At 36.2% G+C, this 20,479-nt stretch overlaps 2 protein-coding genes across 2 annotated transcripts in view; one reads left to right on the forward strand and one right to left on the reverse strand.

The window, feature by feature from the left end:
• Positions 1-1,165: 1,165 nt before the first annotated feature.
• Positions 1,166-10,682, forward strand: OSGEPL1 (O-sialoglycoprotein endopeptidase like 1; the record flags this gene model as incomplete). The annotated part of the gene is made up of 7 exons (XM_080690039.1): positions 1,166-1,386; positions 4,921-5,308; positions 6,427-6,631; positions 6,710-6,858; positions 8,539-8,669; positions 8,792-8,863; positions 10,604-10,682. 7 exons carry the CDS (start codon positions 1,166-1,168, stop codon positions 10,680-10,682), a joined length of 1,245 nt encoding a protein of 414 aa, XP_080546165.1.
• Positions 10,683-14,814: 4,132 nt separating this feature from the next.
• ANKAR (ankyrin and armadillo repeat containing) overlaps positions 14,815-20,479 on the reverse strand; it is a gene marked incomplete at both ends in the record, with an annotated part of 53,031 nt that continues 47,366 nt past the window's right edge. Inside the window, 3 exons of the mRNA XM_080689361.1 lie at positions 14,815-15,065; positions 16,512-16,558; positions 18,510-18,706. Of these exons, the coding sequence (XP_080545487.1) occupies positions 14,815-15,065; positions 16,512-16,558; positions 18,510-18,706 (495 nt within the window). The remainder of the gene's footprint in view (positions 15,066-16,511; positions 16,559-18,509; positions 18,707-20,479) is intronic.

A 20,479-nucleotide genomic window follows, 5' to 3' on the forward strand; every position in this document is an offset into this window, starting at 1 on the left:
CCAAGGATTGCAGGTTCAAGAGTAGTGGCAGTCATTTAGCAAGACTTTCAGTAACCTAGAGACCTGTTCAATACAAAAAGTAGAAAAGGCTAGGGGGTATAGTTTGGAAGAAGAATGCCTCTAGTTTCAAGCCCCAGTAACACACACACACACACACACACACACACACACACACACACACACACCAAAATTGTAATTAAGGATAAAATAGGTGTTAGGTTGTAGTTGTCAAGTATTTCTTTTAGGATGAACTTTATGTGGCTATTATTGTAAAGTAGACTAAAGCTTGGTTGGTGTGCATGTGTGTTTTAGTTTTATATAAATTCTTCTTTTAGAACCAACTGATTAAATTTTACTTTGAAAAAAATTTCCAGGAAATGGGATGCATTTATTTTTATCTGTACCATTTGCCTTGATGTTTTATTGTCCAAATCTAAATTTTGTCTTACTTTAACTATCAAAAATAAGCAGCACTTTTCAAATAACTATTTGAGCAACTATTATTCTATGATCTTTACTGTTTTATAAGCAATAATGAATTTTTTGGGTAGAACTGCATGAAAATAACAATACTGGTTGTACATCCTTATCTGAAAAGCTTGAGAGCAAAAGTGTTTCAGGATTTTTTTTGGGGGGGGGAGTTGTTTGTTTTGTTTTTTAGAATATTGGCATATACGTGAGACATCATGAGGATGGGCCCCAAGTCAAAACATGAAATTCATGTATGTTTCATATACACTTTATACACAGTCAGAAGGTAATTTCATGTAATATTTATAATGTGTCCATGTTTTCACGATGTCACATGAAGTCAGGTGTAGAGTATTTCACTTATGCCATCATGTCAATGCTCAAAATATTTCAGATTTTAGGATTAGGGGTACTCAGCCCGTAATACCAAAAACTTTTATATCTCACTTCTCTTTTCCCTTTTGAAACACCTCATACACAGTCACATTGTTATTTATATTCATGAGTTGCTAGGGCCCTTATAAAAATTTTCATAACTTTTACAAACTTCTCTATAATTCTGGAAAGCTACATATTAAAAATAAGCCAAACATCTGATATTTTGTTTAAGTAAATGGGTTTATTGCTAAGTTAGTTCCAAAAATAAGTTCAGCTCTGTAATTCTTTTCCAGGAGTTGTTTGTAAAGTAATAAGTATGCTAATATTGAGTAAGACAGCTGGAGTTTTCTTTAAACCATTGAGAAGGAAAGTTGATGGATTTTTAAGAAGTTTTAATTTTCATCCTGGAACACTGTTTCTTCATAAAGTAGTATTGGGGATTGAAACCAGTTGTGATGATACTGCAGCTGCTGTGGTGGATGAAACTGGAACTGTGTTGGGAGAAGCAATACATTCCCAAACTGAAGTTCACTTAAAGTAAGTAGACATCGTAGTCATCCCCCGCTTTAAAAAAAAAAAAAATAGAACAGTTCTTGAGGGGAAAACTGGAAAAAGATGCTTTAACAATTCTATTTGCATAGCTCGTCTTAGCATTAATTGAAAACCTACAATTGCCAGGTAATATCTGGGACACCACAGGTGCAAATCTTTGATCTTTGCCTCACCATATAAAGTGAAGGAAAATATAGTTTTATAATCTGGTTCAGCCACTTGTAGCTTTAAGATTATATACAACTTTTTGAGCCCTGGTTTTCATATCTGGAGGAATATGGAGCTAATAATGGCAACTAGCTCATAGTAATATTATGAAGATTAAATTCTTTTTTGTTTTTAATGTGAATTCTTTTAAAAATTTGACACAGTTCTTGAAAAATAGAAAACACTCAATACAAGCTAGCTATTAGTAACAATAACTACTACTACTATCCAGAAGACAGACAGTACAGATCATTGCAATAAAGTATATAAAAGGTGCAGGGATAGAAGATTGTCTAGAAGGGTTGTCCCTTCTTCTAAGACAGAGCCTGAAGAGCATCCTTCACTTCTTCCTCACCACTCCACAAGCAAACCAGCCATCCATTCATAGTAAGTCTAGCTCCCAAATATTTCTAGAAACTTTTCTTTCTCACCAACTTAGTTCAATCCCTTATTGTTTCTTGCCTGGACTCTTGGCTTTAGCTTTCAAGCTAAATGGTTTCTCTCTTTATTACCTTTCTTCCCCCATCCATCAGCCACACTTTATACAAATTATGATATGTTGAAATTATGTTCTTATTAGTAATTCCTTGATAATAAGGCCATGATCTTGCTCTTCTTTTGTTTCTTGTGCTTAGCATAATCTGTAGAAGAGACACAGAAAGAAAAAGAGACATGCAAGGCAAGGCAGAAGGAAGAAATAAATAGGAAGGAGAGGATTTAAAGTATCTCAAATTCCAAAAAAGTAAAGGTTTTGAACAGGAAAATAGCAGAGCCAGTAACAAGGTATGCTTTATGGTATTCTGTGGCATCATGATATGGGTGGTACTCAAGGATCAGAGGACACAGCAAGGAAAATGCAATTAGAACAATGTCGAATAAACAGATAGTGAGAGCCTTTTTACTTTGATGGTGGCGATGGTGTTAAACATCAGTGTGGAGAGTGAGAGAAAGAAAGGTAAAGATGTACCTTGAAGCCCAAATGATGTGAGGTTATTGATGCCACTAAGATATGCTGAATATAAATGAAAATATCTTTGAAGAATCAAGGAAAATTGTATTATAATCTGAATGTGTTAAATAAGATAAATAATATGTATTATAACTATTAAGTAAATATTCATTGGGTGTTCTGCTGAGGATTTTTATTTCTTTGTATAGAATCAACAAGTTTCAAGACATCAAATACTTGAAGATGATTTTTATAAGACTATGGTATATTTTATCAACCCTATTTTGTATTATCTTTTTTCTCAGATTGTAAATCCGTCATATGCTAGCATATTTGTTGCTAGCAAATTTGCTTCCTAGTTTCTTATTTACTTTTGAGTAAAGAATAAAAAGTGGAGTGAACATCAACTCTTGCCACTGCGTCCATGGATCAAAAAATCTCAATTACCAATTCCAAGCACTGGGTTCCCAAACTTTATTTTAGGATTGCAAGCTATCTACTGTCCTGCTGTGACCTCAAGTGCAGTGCATTTAAAAATAAACTCATCTTCACAAAACTGTCTTCATGTTTCTCACTGTTAGTATTCTTTTCTCCCAGTCATTCTAGCCTTGGTTCCTAAATATCCAATTTTTTTTTTTTTTTTTACAATTTTCAGGGCTCTGTCCCTTTTTTTCCATTGAAACAGTCACCCAGCATAAGATATCATCACTCTACACAAATACTTTTTATTTTGCAATACTGGGAATCAAACCCAGGGCCTTGAACATGCTAATCAAGTGCCCCACCATGGAACTATATCCCCAGCCCTTTAAGAAAGTACTTTTTATTACAGTCTCTTTAAAAATCTTTGTTCAAAAATCTTTCTGTCTGCAAATTAGTTTTCATTAATATAATTTTATTCTGTCTGTCCCTTGTTTAAGACTTCTATAAAATGCTTTACAAGATTGTTTTGGTAATTTCACTCATTAGCAAATAAATCTATGGGACTTTTGTGTACATGTTTGGAAAGTCAAAAACATTTTTTTCTTAATCACTTCATATTGAGTTCTTTATTTTTAGAAAATTGTTCCAATATAATTATACATTTTAGTAAGATTTAAAGTGATACATTCATATATGCACACAACATCTCTTGGTGTTTCCCTCCTAAACGCTATCCTGCTACAAGTGCTAGTAAGAGTGATACCTGCATAAATGAACATAAATTATTGGATCTTTCCTTCCACATGTCTTTTTCCCTCTTTCAATCTCCTTCCACTATTCTACTGTCTCTCTCCTTATTGTCATGAAGTCCCATTTCTTTCCTGTTTTCTCTCTAGCTTTTTCATATAAGAAAAAACATATGACCCTTGACTTTTTTTTTGGGGGGGGGTACTTGGGTTCCTGGAAGCCCTTCTACCTCCGGGCCACACTCCCAGACCTATTTTATATTTTTATTTGGAAACAGGGTCTCTTAAGCCAGCGAGGCTGGCTCCGAACCAGCGCGATCCTCCTGTCTCCGCCTCCCAAGCGCGGGGATTACAAGTGTGCGCCACCACGCCCAGCTGACCCTTGACTTTCTAAGACTGGCTGATCTCATTTAGCATCATGTTTTCTAGTCCCATCCATTTTCCTGCAAGTTACATAATTTTGGTCTTTATAACAGAATAATTTCCATTGTATGTATCTACTACATGTTCTTTATCCATTCATTTGTTGACATATACCTACATTGGTTCATTAACCTGGCTATTATGCACTGCTGCCATAAACAACATGGGCATCCATGTATCACCATAGTATTCTAACTGTATTTTTTTTAAAAGATACTGGGGAGTGGTATAGCTGGTATATATATATGGTAATTCCATTACTAGCCTTTTGAAGAACTTTAATACTAATTTTCCTATTTTATTTTTGGTACTGGAGATTGAACCCAGAGGCATTCTATCTCTGAGCTACACTCTTAGCCCTTTTTAATTTTTATTTTGAAACATGGTCTCACTAAATTTCTGAGTATCTTGTTAAATTGCAGAGGTTGGCCTCAAGCCTCTCTCATCCTCTTATCTCAGCCTCCCAAATACTGAGATTACAGGCAGGTACCTCTGTGCCCAGCTGATATTTAGTACTGGTTGTACTAATTTACAGTCCCATCAACAGTGTCTAAGTGGTTCTTTTTCCCCACCTTTTCCAGCATTTTTTATTGTTTGTATTCTCGATAACTGTCAATTAGTGTGCTGCATTATAAAGCACACAAGTTGAAAAATATTATCATTATCAGCTATTTAATGATTTGTTTAAACCATGTCTTCAGCTATCTCATATCATTTTTCTTGTTTTTACCACTTTAAAGTTATAAAAATTTGTCTTTTTGTCTCTTTCAGGGCAGGTGGGATTATTCCTCCAGTAGCTCAACAGCTTCACAAAGAAAATATTCAACGAATAGTACAAGAAGCTCTTTCTGTTAGTAGAATCTCCCCAAGTGAACTCTCAGCAATTGCAACTACCATAAAACCAGGACTTGCTTTAAGCTTAGGAGTAGGCTTATCATTTAGCTTACAGCTGGTAGACCAGTTAAAAAAGCCATTCATCCCCATTCATCATATGGAGGCTCATGCACTTACGATTAGGTTGACCAATAAAGTAGAATTTCCTTTTTTAGTTCTTTTGATTTCTGGAGGTCACTGTCTATTGGCATTAGCCCGAGGAGTTTCAGATTTTCTGCTTCTTGGAAAGTCATTGGACATAGCACCCGGTGACATGCTTGACAAGGTAATTATTTAAGAATTTCTCTTATGTGTGTGTGTGTTACTGAGGATCAAATCCAGGTCCTCATGCATACTAAGCAACTCCTCTGCTACTACGCTACATCCCCAGTCCCTCTGTTCTCTTTTGTTATGATGTCTGTTTCAGTTAAATAGTAGTAGATGTGCTACTGTTGTTTGTCTTCAGTATCTCTCAGTATCTTATTAGACCAAAAAAAAAAAAATGCATAGTAAGAAAAAGAGGTATATAACTTTTCAGTTATTATCTGTTTCTAATACAATAGTAAGAGGTTTACAACAGTATATAAAAGCTCAAGTAGGCCAGGCATGGTGGCACACGCTTCCATACCCAGTACCACCAAAATAAATAAATAAAAGCTCAAATAGTGTGCAGCTGCAGTTATTTATTTAACCAAATACTGTATATGAAAGTACTTTGTAAACTATAACATACTGTAAAAAATGTAAAATAAGAGGATATATGAAGATTTACATAAGCCATTAAGATGCACCAAGTTCTACTATTAACTTTTTTTGGGGGGGTGTGGTACTGGGGTTCCTGGAAGCCCTTCTACCTCCAGGCTACACTCCCAGACCTATTTTAAATTTTTTTATTTGGAAACATGGTCTCTTAAGCCAGCGAGGCTGGCTCCAAACCAGCATGATCCTCCTGTCTCCACCTCCCAAGCGCAGGGTTTACAAGCGTGCGCCACCACGCCCGGCTCAACTATTAACTTTTACTATTGTTCACACCATAGACTTTTCTTTTAGAATAATACTGATCACTGCTGCCAACAGATGAATTGATAGAAAGAATAGGAGAGGTTCTTATTTGTGAGGTTTATCATTATCCAATCATTGTCAAATTCAAACTCATTTTTTTCAACTCAATATAAGAGCTAAGGTAGTGGGCAGTGATTGACCACTACTGTTAAGAAAGAAACAGGGTTATCTGCTCTACTGAACATCAGCTATAACCCATATTTGTTGAAGTATAGCATTTTTTGTTGTTGTTGTTTAGGGCATTTAAGGTTTTAAAAGCAGTTTTTCAATTTACTACTTATATCTCTTGTTTTCAAAATGTATAATGTATGACTAATAGAACTATGTTTTTGTTTTTGACAGGTGGCAAGAAGACTTTCTTTAATCAAACATCCAGAATGCTCTACCATGAGCGGCGGGAAGGCTATAGAACATTTGGCCAAACAAGGAAACAGACTTCTTTTTGATATCAATCCACCCATGCAACGTGCTAAAAATTGTGATTTTTCTTTTACTGGACTTCAAAGTACTATTGATAAACTAATAATGCAAAAGGAAAAAGAGGAAGGTATATTTCTAACTGTAAAGTTGGGCAAATAAATATCCCTATATTGTACCTAAAAAAAATCCCTGCTCATTTCTGCAGGCATTGAAAAGGGGCAAATCCTGTCTTCAGCTGCAGACATTGCTGCTGCAGTACAACATACAGCAGCATGCCACATTGCAAAAAGAACACATCGTGCTATTCTCTTTTGCAAGCAGAAAGATTGGTTACCTCTAAATAATTCAGTACTAGTAAGTCTTGTCATTTCATTTTCTTACAGTGTTTTCCCCCCAAGACTTTAATTGACCTTGTGTTTAAGATGAACAGGTTTATGCCATCTGCTGTTCCCAACTGTGAAATTATGCAGAATAGAAAAAACTAATAGCCATTTCTTGTACAGATATGGCAGCTTCACGAGACATCCGTACAGCTTATGTGACAAAGAATCCCAAGGCCACATTTTCTCACTGGACTCAAAGTGTACAATGAAGAATCCAAATACAATAATTACTGTCACTATTTTTAGAAAAGTAGGAAGGTTTCCTCCATCTTTAAATGAAATACATTTAATTATGCTTAAAATCTTTGATAATTTTCTTATTTAGTGTATCTTAAATCTTACTCTTTTGAACCAGGCGTGGTGGTGCACACTTTTAATCCCACTACTTGAGAGGCTGAGACAGGAAGATCACAGATTTGCAGCCAGCATTGGCCACTTAGGCACCACAACTAAGTGAGACCCGTGTAAAAACAAAGAATAAGCCGAGCATGGTGGTGCACATTTGTAATCCTTGCACTTGGGAGGTGGAGACAGGAGGATTGCGCAGGGTTGAAGCCAGCCTCGCTGACTTAAGAGACCCTGTTTCCAAATTAAAAAATGTAAAATAGGTCTGGGAGTGTAGCCCAGAGGTAGAAGGGTTTCCAGGAACCCAAGTTCACCAAAAAAACAAAAGAATATAAAAAATAGGACTGGGGGTATAGCTCAAAGGTAGAATGCCCCTATTTCTTTCTTTCTTTTATTTCTTTTTTTTTGGGGGGGGGTGGTGGTGGTACTGGGGGTGGAACCCACAGGCTTTCTACCTCCGGGCTATTCTCCCAGACCATTTTTATATTTTATTTGGAAACAGGGTCTCACTAAGTTGCTGAAAGCCTCACTAAGTAGCTGAGGCTGGCTTTGAACTTGTGCGATCCTCCTGTCTCAGCCTCCCAAGCACGAGTATTACAAGTGTGTGCCACCACGCCCGGCTGAATGGCCCCTATTTCTAAAAAAAAAAAAAAAAAAAAAAAAACTTACTTTTTTAAAGATTAAAAAGTAGAAAAATGATGATAATTTACAAAATGATTATTACATGAATATTAAAGATAATGATTTTTATGAGCTATGTAATATGTCGGGTGTGGTGGCACACACTTGTAATCCCCGCATTTGGGAGGCTGAGACAGGAAGATCTCGGTTCGCAGACAGCTTCAGCTACTTAGGCCCTTTGCAACTCGGTGAGACCCTGTTTCAAAATAAAGAATTAAAAATAGGGCTGGGGGTGTAACCTCAGAGGTAAAATGCCCCTGGTTCCATCCCTAGTACTGAAAAAAAAAAAAAGGTCTATGTAATAACATGAAAAAAGTGCTTAAGTAAAAAATGAAAAATGCAGGGTCTAAACTATTAGTGCACTCTGATTACAATTAACAGAAATATTTAGAAAAAAGGCTGAAAAGAAATAAGCAAAAATTTTAGTGGTGATGATAGGCTGACATTAAAATTGTTAGTGATATTTTTCATCTCCAAATTTTTATTATACAGACATATCACTTACCCATTACCTACTCCAAAATGCAGTATTTTCTTATAATGTTGATATTTTCCCCAGGTTTAGTTAGTAGCTTGGTTCATACCCATATGTGATAGTTATTAATTTTGTTCTCACTTTCTTCAGGTTGTATCTGGAGGTGTTGCAAGTAACTTATATATCAGAAGAGCTTTGGAAATTGTAACAAATGCAACAGAGTGCACTTTGTTGTGCCCTCCTCCCAGACTGTGCACTGATAATGGCATCATGATTGCATGGTAAGCCACAGAGTGTATGTGCTTCACTCTTGATCATAGACACAGCAATTACCATTTCATCATTCTGAATCTTCTTCCTTTATATCTTGGAGATGTTGATTTTATTTTGATGATATTTTTAGGAACGGTATTGAAAGATTACGTGCTGGCTTGGGCATTTTGTATGACATTGAAGGCATCCGCTACGAACCAAAGTATGTGGTATCATTTATAATCTTGGTATATGCAAGTCGAATTATAAAAGCTATAGTTTGAATTTTGCTTTTATATGTGAAGTTTTTCATTGACATACTGGTGGTACTTGAAAAAAATTACCTTAATTTTTTTCATAAACCTAGCAGAGGTTACACCTCACACGAATTTTTTTTTTTTAACTTCTGAATTGAATTATAAAAACTTTTTTTTTTTTTTTTTTTTTTTTGGTGGTACTGGGGTTCCTGGAAACCCTTCTACTTCTGGGCTACACTCGCAGACCTATTTTTGTACTTTTTTTATTTGGAAACAGGGTCTCTTAAGCCAGCACGGCTGGCTTCAAACTTGTGCGATCCCCCTGTCTCCGCCTCCCAAGCACGGGGATTACAAGCATGCCCTACCACGCCCAGCAGTGAATTATAAAAACTTTGACAAGTCATAGGTGAGCTGGGAACAGACTATAGGTAGAGGTGATGCATTTCCTTATTTGAAACCAGAAAGGGAACCATGTCTATGGCATGGACTTTTGCAATGTCAAGAGTTTCTCAGGACCAGCAGTGTGCTGGGAAACTTAAAACACACAGAAAGCATTCAGTTGTGAGATTTAGTTATTATTATGTTCTTATAAGGGCCAAAATATAGCTGTTTACTGCCACCCTTACTTCAGTCCCAAATTGAAGCTCCAATAGCACAGTTTTATAATTTGCTATCAAGTTATGATCAAAGTTAATTCTGGAATAGTAAGGACAGTTATATTTCATAATCTAATAATGCTATTTTGAACACTGTTTTGTCTGATATTTTAAAACTTATTGGCATTATAGTCCATAACTAAACAGTTGTAAAATATGATATAAAAATGTTACTACTGATGGTGAGTGAATAGAGTTGAATGAGCATTCTGCTGAAGAATCCCTTATTTTGGTGGCCTAGCCACAAGTAGATGAAATTGCCTAATCCAGTTGTGCCCTCTTGTGGTAGTGTTCAAACTGGAGATGATGACTTTGTTCAGGACAGAGTGAAGTCAAGCCTTATCTTGTGAAAAGCAGAAATCTGAAGCAAAACTTACTTATTGAAGAGGAATTAGAAAAGGTAATAGGAACTATGACGTCTTCAGTCAGTAATGACAAAGGAAGGTTAAAAGGGGCAAGCCAACTTTTGAAACCTTAGAAAAGTATTTATAGAAACTTGGGGAATTTCTAAAATGTAAATGTATATGAAAAACTGCCTTAAGCTGGGCATGGTGGAGCAGGCTTGTAATTCCAGTACTTCGAAGGCTGAAACAGAAGGATTTCAGGTTTGAGGACAACCTCTGCAACTTAGTGAGACCCTGCTTCAAATAAAGAATAAAAAATAGGGCTGGGCGTGAAGCTTAGAGGTAGAATGTCCCTAGGTTCAACCCCGAATACAGCCAAAAAGGAAAAAAACTGTCCTGTCTTTACCATTTTTTTACCATGTTATTTTTATATTTAATTTTAAGTTTTTAACATATTTTTAGTGTTTCAGAGTAATAGAACTCTCTTTCAAAAAAGATCTTAAAAGTTAAAATTCTTATTGAGATGGTCTTCATTATCCTTTCTTAATTCCACTGTGTATGTACGGAGAAACTATCATAGGATTATGAATGATACATTAAATACTTACACTGCTTGTCAGAATTCTGTAGCAAATACGTCTAAGGAACAGCAATGGATTATGAAGCAAATATTTGAAATAATATAGTTTGCCTGATTATGATGCAGATGTCCTCTTGGAGTAGATATATCAAAAGAAGTTGGAGAAGCTGCCATAAAAGTACCACCACTAAAAATGAAGATTTGACTTTTGCTTTTCAAAACAGTCTGTTCAGGTAGTATTTCAACATTAAAATTACTTTCATTTTTGTGTATTGAATTGTAGAAATTTATTACTTAGTCATCAAGTTATTTTTTTTTATGCCTGCTCTTCTGAGAAGATAATAACAACATATTAAGTAAAACATCTTGTAGGGAAAGGGAAAACCTTGGAAAAATATAGTGAACTTGTTGATCCTATCCACATACAATCTAGATCTTTCTTGGCTTTCTCAAATCAAAATAGTAGAAACTAATTTTTTACTTCTACTGAAAACATTAGCCAGACTTCTGTAATGAGACAGCAAGTTTAAAAAGTAGCCAAGTTAGCCAGGAGTGGTGGTTCACGCTTGTAATCCCAGCACTTGGGAGGCTGAGACAGGAGGATCGCACAGGTTCGAAGCCAGCCTCAGCTACTTAGTGAGGCTCCCAGCAACTTAGTGAGACCCTGTTTCCAAATAAATATAAAATAGGTCTGGGTGTAGCCTGAAGGTAGAAAGCCCCTGGGTTCCACCCATCAGGACCACACACACACAAAAAAACATAGCCAAGTCAAAGTTGTTTCTAATCAAAAGAATTCCAAATCAAGACAAAAGCTAGCAATGTATTTCATTAGTTATAAAATATATCATTAAACATTCTCTTTGGAATAAATGGGATGACTATATGGTTTTAAAAATCCATCTGAGATTTTAAAAATTTGAGATGCAAGTTACCTCTCAAGTACGTATTATACTGTAGGTGACCACATAAATTCACATCCATTCTTTTAGAGCTTGTATTTACTAGGATGGAAGCAAATGAAATGAGAAGAGTGTTTGTTTTTTGATAAACATATTGGTGAACATATGTGCAAAATTGTTTTTCCTTTAAATCTGAAATTGCATACTGCAGATACCATAACTTTTTTCACTTTTTTTCTGCCTTAGGTAACTGATAATACTGTTTTTTGACCATAAGGACTATATGGCTGTTTGATGTCTCTCAGAAAGTTGTGTTTTGATGTTGTTTGTTTGTTTGTTTGTTTGTTTGTTTGTTTGTTTGTTTTGGTGGTACTGGGTTGGAACCCAGAGGCTTTCTACCTCTGGGCTATACTCCCAGACCTATTTTCTATTTAATTTGGAAACAGTAGCTGAGGCTGGCTTTGAACCTGTGCAATCCTCCTGTCTCAGCCTCCCAAGCGTGGGGACTACAAGCGTGTGCCACCACACCAGGCTGTTTGTTTATTTTGAAACAGGGCCTCATTGAGTTGCTGAGGGCCTCATTACGTTGCTGAGGCTGGCCTTGAACCTTCAATCCTCCTTGAACCTGCAAATCTCCCAAGTATTGCTTTGAAGAGATTTTTAGCAGTAAAGGTTTATAGTACATCATCCATACTGGAACATGTTGTTAACATTCTAATCAGTAAATTGCCTTATATTAAGAAAAAAAGTTAGAATAAATATCTAGAATGGAAACATTTTTAATTTGAATTCTGTTTTGTGTCACTTTCAGAATTTCTGCAAGTATAATTATTTCTTTTATCCTAGAAAATTATAGATGAGGAAACATATCAAAATAGTTAATTTTTATGCCGGGCGTGGTGGCGCACGCTTGTAATCCCCGTGCTTGGGAGGCGGAAACGGGAAGATCGCGCAGGTTCGAAGCCAGCCGCGCTGGCTTAAGAGACCCTGTTTCAAAAAATAAATAAATAAATAAATAGGTCTGGGAGTGTAGCCCAGAAGTAGAAGGGCTTCCAGGAACCCCAGTACCCCCCCCAACACACACACACACACAAAAGTTAATTTTTGTGTTTAGCATTCAATATGGATAAGAGGAACCACAGATTTTAAAAATATGCAAATTTTGGAAGCTTTCATATCTTTAAGTCTTTCAGTACTTAGTGGTAAGTAAGTAGGGGAGGGAGGAAAGAATAAAGGGACAAAAATTAAGAGAAACAGTTGACTCTGTTAGGCAAACGTATGTGTCAAAATTATAGTTCAGCTAAGAACCAGCCAAATTGTTGAAGGGCATATATATTGAGGCTTTTTCATATATAATTTTTAAAAAGGAATAAGAAAACATGGTGTAATAAAAGTAATCTTTATGGAGGCAAGCTGTTCTTTAGAAGTACTGTAAATAGTAAAAGTGGTAGGATGGTCTGGCTAAGCCAAGATACAGCACCTATGATTAAATACAAAGAAACTCTGCCTAAAAATAGTCTTAAAATATAGTCTGGAGCCTGCCCTACGCCAGTTTCAAAGCTCAAAAATACCCCCCCCCAACTCCAGGTGTGGTAACATACACCTGTAATCTCAGTGCTTGGAGGCAGAGACAGGAGGATCACAGGTCAGAGGCCAAGTTTTTTTTTTTTTTTTTTTTTTTCAGTAATGGGATGGAACCCAGGGGCATTCTATTTTTGAGCTACACCCCCAGCCCTATATTTTTATTCTTTATTTTGAAACAGCATGTCACTGAGTTGCAAAGAGCTTCACCAAGTAGCTGTGGCTGTCCTTGAGCTGTGATCCTCCTGTCTCAGCCTCCCAAATGCTGGGATTACAAGAGTGTACCACCATGCCCAGCTTAGTCTCAGCTACTTATCAAGGACTTTAACAACTTAGTGAGACCCTGTTTCAAAATTTAAAAAAATAAAAATAGGGTTGGGGTATAGCTGAGAGGTAGACCACCCCTGGGTTCAGTCCCCACTCAGTATTATTCTCTCCCCCCCAAAAAAAATTGCTCTCCAAGGTTTGTTTTATTTTGTGTTACATATACAAAGGCTTAATATTACCATTGAATTTTTATGCTTAATGGTGCTGAGTAAATGACATAGTTTCTTATAATTAGATTTATTTCTTTTCAGTATAAAACATATCTTTTCCCCTCTGCATTTCCTATATTTTAGTTCACCTACCAGAAAATTCCAACTCGGAGCAGTTAACATAATTTAGAATTGAATTTGAAGATGTAAGAGGTATTTTCTTTGGCAATGGTTAAGCACACAGACTTTGAGCTCTACAAAAGCCCTGTATACATGTACTACCATTATCACCATAATTACTGTTATATTACGACACGTTGAAGAAAATAACTACTAATTTATGTATTCAATGCTTACTGCAGCCCAGGAAAAGAATGGATTATAGCAAGACCCCAAACCGTGTCGACACAAGAGCTTGTGGATGTAGAAAAGGGGAGCTTTGAGGAGCACAGTGAACACAGTGAAGCCCAGCTTGCCTTGGTTTTACATCTGCCTGCAGCTGTAAAACAGAAGAAGCAGACATACATCAAAACTTGCACTTGCCAGGCATGGCGATGCACACCTGTAATCCTAGTACTTGAGAAGTCGAGATAGGAAGATGGCAGGTTCGAGGCTAGCCCCAGCAATGTAGCAATACCCTTAGCAACTTAGTGAGACCCTATTTCAAAATAAAAAAGAAAATGTGCAGGAGGGTGTTGCTTGGAGGTAGAATGCCCCTGGGTTCAATCCCTAGTACCACAAAACAAGCAAAGAAACAAGAAGAAAACTTAAATCTGGAAACAGTGTTTTCTAAGCAAAGACATCATGTGGTTCAAAGCCACAAAGAAGTATCATCTTTTCTAGCTGCAAACCAATGACACTCTACAGCTAGGAAAATGGTCAAAACTGGTGGCCACATTTTTAACCATACCTGTGTATCTGATAACCAATGATTTCAGATTTTATTTTTAAGTGAAATATTTTTAGAGCATACATTTCAAGTTTTAGGAGTCTCACATATTTATAATATTTATTATTAAATATTTTAAGGTATGAAAATAAGTGTTAATGTGCCAGCTGCTTTGAACTGGGCCTCTTTTAAATCAACATACCAAATCAAAATGTTTCTAATTCTTGGTACATATGTTGGTTATACCACTCATGTCAGTTGATAAATCCTAAGGGGTTTAAATACAGGCATTCTGTTACAGAAATTTTGCTTATTTTTTAAAACTATAATTCTGACTTGATGCTAAATTACAGTAGACATGCTAAGCAAAATCTGTTTAGTATCAACATCAAGAACTTTGACTCAAGAATATTATTCAGTTATATATATTTTTATCATAATTAAAAATAAAAGATGATTCAGAAATCCTTTTCTGGTGAAATGCTTTTTGTTTTATTGGCCTTCTGCAGGCTCTGGGTTGGCTTTCTGTTCATGTTTCCCAAGTTGGTTCAAGCACACTATTCTTGGTCTTGACACACTTATGATATCCGATGAAATTGCAGATGAAAAAGAAAAAATATTATGGGAAACATTGGTCTTTTTTGTTATTTTGAACAGTCCCATGAAGTTAGTTGCAGGTGGTATTAAAGTCAAAGAATCTTTTGGTTGAATTTTAGGTTTTGCTTTTCTTCGGTGCTCTTTCCCTAAAAATTAGAAGGTCAGAATTAATTGTCTCATAAGTCTAAGGGGCATCAGTATAGATTTCAGTTCTATGTAGTTCTATTTTATTCCATAACTAGAACACTAAGAAATAGATCAGTAGCTTCCTGACTTTCAGATTTCAGAGATCAAAGATTTGTGGGGACCACACATGGCTTTCCAACTTTTTATTTTGCCAAGTTGGCACTAATAAAAGAACAAATACAAACAACTTTAAAAATCAGTTTAGCCGGGAGTGGTGGTGCACACTTGTAATCCCCGCGCTTGGGAGGCAGAGAGGAGGATCGTGCAGGTTCGAAGCCAGCCGCGCTCGCTTAAGAGACCCTGTTTCCAAATAGAGGTATAAAATAGGTCTGGGAGTGTAGCCCGGAGGTAGAAGGGCTTCCAGGAACCCCAGTACCACACACACACACACACACACACACACACACACACACACACACACAAATTCAGTTTATAAAATAAAGGAAGCACCAAAGGAGAGTGTAAAGGACATTATCTTAAAATAACAGACTTGGCACTGAATGAAATTAATTTTAACAGAAACTTCCTACATTGTCCTTATTTTTTCCTGTTACCACAAACCTGTAAAAACTTCACTAAACTATTACTGATGCAGATTGTTTAAAATCCAGTGTTAAAGAAAGACTGATGTTGACTTTATTCTTTTGTGTAAATTACTCTTATATTAAAGAAACTGTAGGGAAAAAAAAGATATTCTTCTACCCATGATATTTACAAGTACAGACTACACATACTTAGCTTCCCTCAGATGCTTCCTGAATAAAAAGTTTCTCCTCTCCTTTTACTGTCTATAGCTATTCTTTATCTTTTTCTGTCTCCAGCAAACTAATCTTGACTTCTGAATGTTTCTACCCTTGATTTTGGCTCTAGGACAACATACCAAGTAACACTGATTTTGGTCCTACACTAAGCTGAGAACAAGCACATATATGAAATTAAGTTCTGTTCCCTATTAATGTCTAATAGGAATGAATAATATAAGATCTAGACTTTAAGTTCCCTTGGATCTAGGCTCCTCAACTATTACCTACCTACTACATACCAAATTATGTTAAATATCAATGGAAAATAAGTGGTCTCTGCCCTAAGTATTGACAGAAAAGACACGAGAAACAAAACAATAGTAAGAGCATTAGGTCATACTTACGTGTTGTTTAAATAATGACATTTCTATATTGACTTGAGAAAAGGCAAAGAAAGAATAGGATGTATGGCAAGTGAGTTAGTAGCAAAGGCCCTAAACAATGTTGGCTTATAAATGGGAAGGTATTTTAAGTATATAGAATTATAGAAGAGAAGTTACAGATGTTTTTAGTTGCCTCCATATTTCAAATTTTTAGAGATGGAATACAAAATTATAAAACTTTAAGGGCTTGAAAGTATCTGAGAAATAAAAGAAAAATTACCTTTTTTAAAGATAGGAATTATGGATGGTCCTCCATTCTTCTCCAGACTAAAAATAAAATATTTTAAACAATAACATAAGTGAAGGTATTGTATTCTGAAAAATGTAAGGAGGGTTATTCCAAATACTACATTCAATGCCTAATGGCTTATTTCATGCATGTTAGCTAATCTGTAGGTATTTTATATTTTGTCACTTCTTTACTGACTCCAAACAATTGGTGCATTAAATCTGCTTGAAGTAACAGGAAGAAAAGTCACTTTAGCTGAGTTTTAAAGAAATCATATCTGAGAAAGGGGAATTTTTTTTTTCAATTCCACAAGGTCGCTATTTAGGCTAAGTATGAGAATAACTATGAAAATACTGCTTACATTATTTATTGAGTTAATTCTTTTTATATAGTGCTAAGGATTGAACCCCAGGGCATTCAACTCTAAGGTATACTGCCAGCTGTATTTTACTATTATTTCTTTTTAGTTCAAAATAGTCTTACTAAGTTGCTGGGGCTGGCTGCAAAACTACCATCCTCCTGTCTCAGCCTCCCAAGTACTGGGACTACAAATATGTGCCACCATCCCCAGTTTAAATAAATTCTTGAATCAATGAAAATTATTGAACATTGTCAGTTATAGCGATGAAAATTTTGATATTCTGGAATCTAGTAAAATAGTCCAATTTTTAATTTTTAGCTTTTCAAAGAGTTAAAGTGACTAAAGATGTATACACCTTTCTCTATTTTAAAAATTGATTTATACATCCATAATACAAAATTGAATTCTATTTTATTCTAGTATCATAAAGTTAATAATATTTTTTGAGTAGTTCTATTTCCTGTATGTGGATATTGATATTTGCAGAGAACACTTGCAATTTTACTTTATCTACAGAAAAGGAGAAAATATGCCCATAGGAAAGAGAGTCTGCTTTTTCAGAGAATTGTGGTTTTGTTGAAAGTATAACCCTAGGGCAAAATCTTCCAGGAAATGTCTGGCAAACATCACCATAACTCCAGTCACTGCATCCAATTTTAACCCTATTTCCACTCTGGGAGTTTGGGCTGCTTTGGATCAAGTCCAGAAGACCCACTAAAGTCCTGATGGTGTTTCTGTTTGGTCCAGAGCTCTCAAAGTACTGCTAAGTCTAATCTAAAATGGCTTGATCTAAAATGGTTTGATCGGATAGTCAACCAGTCTCTCCAAAACTTTTCTAAAATGCCAGCAATCCTGTCACAAAGGTTCCTCAAGATCTGGTTGTATTTTCATCATCACCCATAATTCTGGTGCTCAGATGGAATTAAAACAGCTTTGAACAGTGTTGTGGTGTGTGTCTGTAATCCCTGTGACTCAGGAGCCTGAGGCAGGGAGGATCTCCAGTTTAAGGCCAGCATGGACAACTTAACAAGACCCTGGCTCAAAACAAAAAGGGTTGGGGATGTAGTTTATTGGTAGGGTGTCCTGTTCCATGTCCAATACTAAAAATACAAGTGAGGTTTAAGCTGATCATAGGAATATGCTAATCCTAGCTACTTGGGAGGTTGAGGCAGGAGGATCTCTTCAGCTTAGGTGTTCAAGGTCAGCCTGGGCAACACAGCAAGACCTATATCAAAAATAAATAAAAGCTGAACATGGTGGTGTATACCTGTAATCCTAGTACTTGAGAGGTTAAGACAGTAGGATTGCAGGTTTGAGGACAACCTCAGCAAATAGATTTAGCAACCTAACAAGACCCTGTTTCAAAACAAAAAATAGGGCTGAGGGTATAACTTGGAGGTAGATTGCCCTTGGGTTCAATCTCCAGTACCACAAAAATAAATAAATAAACGAACAAGTAACTAAATAAACAGGCTTTGGCAATGGACATTCAGCATTAAGTTCATCTTTGATACGCAGAAAATGTAGTTACATCAAGTATACTTCCCATGGCTGATCTTCCTAAAACTTTCATAAAATCTCCTCTATTAATAATTGCATTGCTGCAACTTCAAATATAGGCACAGTACCTTAAAGAAGGAAGTCCCACCCTTTGTTGCCTTTCAAATTCCTTTAAAAATGCTGGGTTAATATTTGCATCTCTACTGATGCTATTTGTTATACGGAGGAACTGATTAGGTTTGTTCCTGCATTCATTTAACAGGATGCGGAAAGCATTTGCATTGTAAGTTAAGTAGCCCAGAGCGCAGGAGCAGGCTGCTCGAACCTAAATAAAGAAGAAACAATTCTTCCTTAACTTACACATTTTTATTCTTCAGATATCTAACCCAGTGCTCTAATTAGATACTTCACAGCAAAGTCTCTGTAGCATACATACAACAAATATGAACATAAACTCATGATCATCTAGAGAGAAAAACAACAGCCACATTTTTAGAGATGACTGAACTGCCATTGGTTTCTAGTATATATATATATATATATATATATATATATATATATATATATATATATATATATTGCAGTACTGGGGATTGAACCCAGGGGCATTCTACCTCTGAGCCACACCCCCAGCCCTATTTTTTATTTTTTATTTTGAAACAGGGTCTCGCTAAGTTGCAGAGGGCCTCACTAAGTAGCTGAGGCTGGCCGCAAACCTGTGATCCTCCTGTCTCAGCCTCCCAAGTACTGGGATTACAAGTGTGCACCACCACACCTGGCTTTGTTTGTTTGTACAATCTTGACTACACTTTAGAATCACCTGGAATATTTTTTTTTACAAAAGCCTAGCATCTACTCATAATTTTAATAACTTTTGAAGTTGAACCAAGGGAAAGATTTCAACCCTGTCCATGCAAGAATCACCCAGACTGCTTTGATAATTATGAGGAGCTTTCACTATTAAAAACTTGTTTAATTATTATTCTGGGTTCAGCCAGAGCTTCTGGATTTTTCAAAACTGCAGAGGTGATTTACATGAGAAACCAGGAAAATAAGCTAAAAGTAACTACTTGGGGACGAAAGCACTGTTTTACACTGACAAGAACAAAAAGCCTAAGTAAGTAAATTTTAGGCCACAGAAATCTAGAGAAAGTCATTTTCTTTCTTGAAGGAAGTACCCTTTGCCTATGACTTTGAAGTTATGAGGTTGCTCATATTGAGATTAAAATAAAGATACTCCTGGGAATTGGTGGGTAATTAGGTAGTTGATAGCATAAAACATTTTGTGACATGAATATAAACAGGCCTGTACAGGGCATGAGAGAGCTGACATACTTCCCTTTACACTGGCACCTGACTGTTCTGTTTGCCCACATGTCTTCCATTCCATGGTCCTGGGGCTCTGTTTTCAGTGTGTGGTTATTAGACCAGCAGCTTCAGTTGCTGAGAACTTGTCAGAACTGCAAAGTCCGGGGACAGTCTCAGATGTATTGAATGAGAAATGTACTGGATCTAGGAATGGGTCCCAGAAATCCATGGTGCGAATAGACCCTTTGAGTGATTCTTATGCTCCCTAAAGTTGGAGAAATATTTATCTAAACCTTAGGAGAACAGGAGGGGAAAACTCAGAGGCCAACTACTGCGGTGGCCAGCATGAACTCTCACCTCTGACCCTGTGAAGCAGGTAAGGAAAACTGTCCTCTAGATTCCACTTTTATTTATCCCAAATCATAGAAACGTCTTTATGAGATCACAAAAAAAGTTCTTCTATAAACAATTTAGTTATACATTTCTGTATCATCAGTGTATTTATTCCTGGGTTAAGTCTTAATTTTAGCATTAAGATGATTGTGTGTGTGTGTGTGTGTGTGTGTGTGTGTGTGTGTGTGTGTGTGGTGTGTGGTGTGGTACTGGGAATTGAACCCAGGAAGATACTACCTCTGAGCTATATCCCCAGCCCTATTTATTTATTTATTTATTTATTTATTTATTTATTTTTGCAGTACTAGGGATGGAACTCAGGAGCATTCTACTTTGGAACTACACCCCCAGTCCTAATTTTCTTTCTTTCTTTCTCTCTTTCTTTCTTTCTTTCTTT

This window comes from Muscardinus avellanarius (genome assembly GCF_963383645.1).
Source record: "Muscardinus avellanarius genome assembly, chromosome: 2".
NCBI classification, from domain to species: Eukaryota; Metazoa; Chordata; class Mammalia; order Rodentia; family Gliridae; genus Muscardinus; species Muscardinus avellanarius.